Consider the following 5143-nt stretch of genomic DNA (forward strand, 5'->3'; position numbering starts at 1 on the left):
TTTTAATAACGATTTCAGCCAACTTGGAAGAGGGATGGCTCACCCCTTCTACTGTGTTTTTGGCTATCTTCGCGCATCTCTTCCTTTTTGCTTGAATAAACTCCAGGTAGGGATTTTCACTTAGAAAATAATATATACATAACATGATTAGAAATCAGTTCCTAGTAATCAAATATTAAATAGATTTAAGAACCTAAATAAACGAGTAAAGTACCTTTATGAGCATACTCTGAGTTAATGATCAAATATGCTACAGGCCATGGCAATTCACTTTTCCAAAATAATTTCAAGGAGACATACGCACGCGTGAGCGCGCATTAAATAAATATATGTTCTTATAAGCAAGAGGCTTCAATAATCTCAAAATCCAGACAGTAGAATTGAACAAAGAAATTTCCATCGCAAGATGCACGCACATTTACACAAGCAAAAGGCTCAAGAAAAAGAAAGCCTTCACAAAAATCATTCTAAACACGAGGAGAGCAAAGTATGCTTTTTAGATGTATTTCACTCATATTGACCCTCGGAATGAACTACCATGCCATCTTTATTTGATCATCTGCACAACTTGAATTAGACTCGAATAACAAGTCATGTCAACTTGTTGATATCGTGTAGTTTGATCGACAACCACCAGACACTGTCAATCCTACTTACAAGTTCACTGTGGTTCGAGTGCTTTCAACGTTAAAAATTCCCTCACTCAAAATATGCTGAAATCTTTAACAATGTTGCTTTGATGCTTCGGTGGAACAAAGTCGCATAAAACGTGCAATCACAATAACGATTAGATGAGAACAAAGCACAGTTCGGTTCCATTCCACACACATGGCTTGACCAATTTTTTGTCAAATTTTCAAAGCAAAAACCCGCATTTAAAAAAGCAGCACTGTTAATAACTTAAAAGGTCTGTTAAACAGGGGATCCAACAGAGTTTACAGGCTTAAGGGTACAAACACGAAGTTTTGTGTCTTATAGTCGTCCTAGCAAAATTCATGCATTACTCATCGTCTTCACTTCTCAACTTCTTTTTCTTCTTTTTACCTTCACTACGAACTGGAAGATCTTCCATGTTTTTATCCTTACTCTTCTTTTTCTTCTTTTTGGCAGTTCCATCTCCTGCATTGAATCCGTTTAAACCGTCTGCATTTTCTGCAGGCTCAATCTTTTCATGTTCTGCTTCCTCCTCCAATTTTCGTTTTTCCTTCTTTTTCTTCTTCTTTTCGGTTTTAGGTTCCTCAGTAGCATCTCCATTCACGATAGCCGTTGGTTCATCTTCTGGCTCGACTGTTGACTTTTTTTTCTTGCTCTTCTTTGTAGGAGGTTCGTCTACATCCATTTCTGTGTCTACGAGATGTGGTAAAGGAAGAAAAAATGAATATTAGAGGTTCATCGGTCAAAGTCAAGTACTATTTGAACATTGATAAATGTAAATAAACACAAAAAATATATATATTATATAATATGTCATACTTTTGGTGAATCTGAATGTGCAGGCAAGACCTTCAGAAATAAGGTAAAGTGCATGATTGGCAAAGCTTACATTATAATTTAAATTGGTTAAATATACTTTTCAGTTTTCATCCACGTTCAACAGGATCGACAACTTAAAATCACTTAAATTTAATATAAGCACTCCAAACATGTTCATAGAAAAACACGCGAAAGGAGAGAATCAAGCTGCTCATTCAGATATTAATATATAGAAACTAATTCTATGATATTGTTAAGGAATTCAGAGCAATCTATATAAAGAAGTGCACCTTTGCTCTGAACAGTTTCAATAGCAGATTTCATCACGTCTATGTTTTTACGAGGAGCAACCCCTTTGTCATAAAAGTCCAGTCGTTCTTCAACTTGTTCACGAAGTTTCTCCCCAAAACTAGTGGTATTTTTCTCTGCGCCCAAGAGTTATTACAAGATGTTAACATATTGTTTGCACGCACAAGATTAGATTGACCAATTTCTCAAACAAATAAGCACTCACCTAAGAAACAATCAATGCGAGAAGCAATTGAGCACTTGTTTGCAAGATAACGGGCCATCCGACCTTTGTTTCGAGTAGATGCACGACCAATGAAGGAAGAGTGAAATATAAGACCATATTTTGGAGTATTTCCCCGAGTTTTGAGCGCTCTGTAACGCAAAATTATTTCCATGAAAACCAGGCAAGAAAACCATACGAGCACAAACTCTATTACGAGCCAAAGCATGCACAAACAATTACCAGAATGCTAGAGGAGTAAAATACCTAAACAGAGCCTTCTCAGCACCAAGTATCTGAAGAGTCGAAGAAGGGCACTTTGCCAAGTTTGTGAGACTACCAGCATGAGAAATCAATCGAGCACCGACAACTTCACCAATCAATGCAGCCAGATTAGGTGCTATATCATTCATTTTGGCAACAAGATATTCATAAAGCTTCTTCCTGTACTCAGCAAGGTCCATTACTCTCAGTGCGAATTGCTTCACATTAATCAAGTCTATTGGAGACAAATCTTGTCCTAAAACCACAAAGAATGCCAGGTCAATATATAATGTATAGTGATTTTGTAGCCAAGTAGAAATCAGAAATGTACCCATGGATGCTTTGGCAGCTTCTATAATCTCCTTTGCCTTGTCTTCATCCCCAACTACATCTGTCAGGCCATCTAACTTGTCCTCAGACAACTGAGATTTATCCTCCACGTATTTTGCAACTTTAGCATAAAGATAGTTGTCATTAACAATCTTCGCTAGTTCAGGGAAATGCCAGGAGTACCATTCTCTGTACCAAATATATGGATTATAGTTAAACTTGGATTATTAAACCAGCCACTATGCATATCACAGCATGCATAGATAATTGATCACATATCAAATTTGTAAGTTCAAAAGACAACAAAAATTGTGATCAATGAAAAATGAAGCCTTGAATCGAAAGTCAATAACTATATAAAGCATTTGTGAGCCTGTAGTAAGGAAGAAATACACAACCTGACTCTCATGGAAAAGGAATTGATATCTTTATCAAGAGTATCAAGAAGAAATATAGCCTGAATAACCATGTTGTCAACACGGTTTACATTGAACTTGACCTTTGCTCTGCTGTAACTGTGACCCAGACCGAGTTGTGCCTTCTCCAAATCGCCAGGCTATTGATATATTGAAGATATAATTAAAAAAAAGGTCATCGGAACAATTTCAGTCAAGAAATTCTGTAAAGCATTAAATTTTGAAAACAGATTATTTAGAAAACCAACCTTCAAATTTTCAATGAACTTATCGAAATGCATGCGTACACCTCGAAGAAGCTCAAGGACAAACTCATTGCTTTGGCAGGGAATCTTAGTTACTTCATAAATATGTGATCCGAGCTTAGGCTCTGCCACCCCTAAACTAAACTTAGGCTTCTTACCCTCTTTGACTTTTGGGAGAGTAAGCTCCAAAAAGTTCCTTAGCTCAGCAGTCATTTGCCCTGAAATGCACATCATCAGAAAAACGAAAAAGAATACCAATTTTATGCCGTGAACACAAGCTCCAGAATTCATGAAGTGAAAGCAAATAAAAGCCAACAGAGTGGCATTAAAACTCCACATTAATTCTCGTTGTTATGAGAAACAATACAAGACAACCCTAGCTAATACTGTAACAAAATCAACCGAGGTTTCATCTCTCTCTTTTGGTGATATCTCCACTCATTCCCACATTTTCCTTCCCTTAGAATATGAGACTTCATAGCACCAAAAGAAAATACAACAACTTTTGATGCACAAAAACTACTACTATTCCTCAAATTGCAAGTTGCTCTTGACTTCATCTGTTTTGATGTTTCTCATGCTACCGATGAGAAATCAACATGCATATCTCTCTTATTCTTCTCCTTTTTCCCTCTGTTCATATGTGTTAATCCATTTCACAGTAAATTATCTGAATTGGGACTTTATCAATCATACTCCACATAAAAAGAATCCCCTACAGTCCATTATAAAAAACTGAGCTCAAGAACCAAACACCTCACTTAAAACAGAGGAATTACACAACAATTTGACAGCACGTGCTTCCAATACTGCTCTAGGCGGATAAAAATAGCATATAATAAAATATTTTCGGTCAAATTCAACCGACCCATTTAACATTTTTCCTTTCCAATCTAACTTTAGTTCCAATATGTTCAAATTTAGAAAAAGGATATATTCTGGTAGAGGGAATCAAAACCGTGTCTTTAGCTTGGAAGGCTAGGGGTTATTGTCTGTTCAGAATTTGGACGTATATAATCCAAAAGCCATCCTTAATTTAGCTCAATATTATTCAAATAATTAAACAAAGTCACAAAACTTCATGAAAAAGGAAACACTTGAAGAAATAGTAATTCTCTCTATAATCAAAACCATTTTTGCCTAAGCTTAACACGTTACTCATAAGAATACAAGTCAGTTTTAAAATAATTATTTCTTGTGCATAATTTCACCTTCGGAGACGGCATTGCATTGATTGAGAGCATCAAGAGCTGAATCAAAGGGACTAAAAGCAGCAAGCTTCACCACTTTACCGAACCGATTCAGGTCCGTGACAGAGCTCCGAACCGCCTCCGTATTCTGCCCGATTTCATCAAGTCCGTGAGCTAACAGTAGACCGTATCCTGATGCCGACTCGTACAGTATGTAGAGCGCCATTCACAATGACTCTCCCTCTCTACCCCTCTCTCTCTCTCTGAATTTATAGGTATTCTGTTTGTATGTATATCTGCAAATATGTGTTGGTCAGAGGCGGGTGAGAGATAAATTTAGGGTTTAGGGTTTCTCATATGCGTGTTTGTACGTGAGTATGGGAAGTGGGCGTGGGGTCAGTCAACTCAGTTGTCAAGGGGTTCAGATATCTACCTAGCATAGGTTGGAATATCTAACATAAGTTTTTTTTGATCGAATATCTATGGTTCCTTTTGATTATAAAGATAAAATTGAATTGAATTGAAATCGAATTTTAGAGAATTGAATTGCTTAAAAAATATTTTTTGGAGAATTGTAAATTATTGTGTTTGATTGATATAATTTTTCACGTGAAAAATATTGAAATAAAAAGTATTTTTTAGTCTTCGTTTGGTTTTGTTTTATATAAAAATTATCAATTAAAGAGATAGAATTTACTGGTATTGGGAATGAAA

General features: G+C 36.2%; 1 protein-coding gene across 1 annotated transcript; it reads right to left on the reverse strand.

Annotated features, from left to right (window-relative positions):
- Window positions 1-838: 838 nt before the first annotated feature.
- LOC111390735 (nucleolar protein 56-like) lies at window positions 839-4775 on the reverse strand. Its single transcript, XM_023015824.1, has 8 exons — window positions 4451-4775; window positions 3243-3457; window positions 2977-3134; window positions 2580-2767; window positions 2252-2504; window positions 1988-2136; window positions 1764-1898; window positions 839-1347 (listed from the first exon to the last, which is right to left on the reverse strand). Exons 1-8 carry the CDS (start codon window positions 4653-4655, stop codon window positions 1001-1003), a joined length of 1650 nt encoding a protein of 549 aa, XP_022871592.1. The 5' UTR covers window positions 4656-4775; the 3' UTR covers window positions 839-1000.
- Window positions 4776-5143: the final 368 nt, after the last annotated feature.

The sequence above is a fragment of the Olea europaea genome, unplaced genomic scaffold, assembly GCF_002742605.1.
Source record: "Olea europaea var. sylvestris unplaced genomic scaffold, O_europaea_v1 scaffold709, whole genome shotgun sequence".
Classification (NCBI taxonomy): Eukaryota; Viridiplantae; Streptophyta; class Magnoliopsida; order Lamiales; family Oleaceae; genus Olea; species Olea europaea.

What these genes read in the sequence shown, in the direction of transcription:
- LOC111390735 (XM_023015824.1), bottom strand. Translation starts at nt 4,655, where the DNA reads ATGGCGCTCTACATACTGTACGAGTCGGCATCAGGATACGGTCTACTG. An exon ending in AGCTGCCAAAGCATCCATGG is followed by an intron (nt 2,505 to 2,579) that starts GTACATTTCTGA and finishes TTGTGGTTTTAG; the next exon opens with GACAAGATTTGTCTCCAATA. An exon ending in TGAAACTGTTCAGAGCAAAG is followed by an intron (nt 1,348 to 1,763) that starts GTGCACTTCTTT and finishes CACATCTCGTAG; the next exon opens with ACACAGAAATGGATGTAGAC.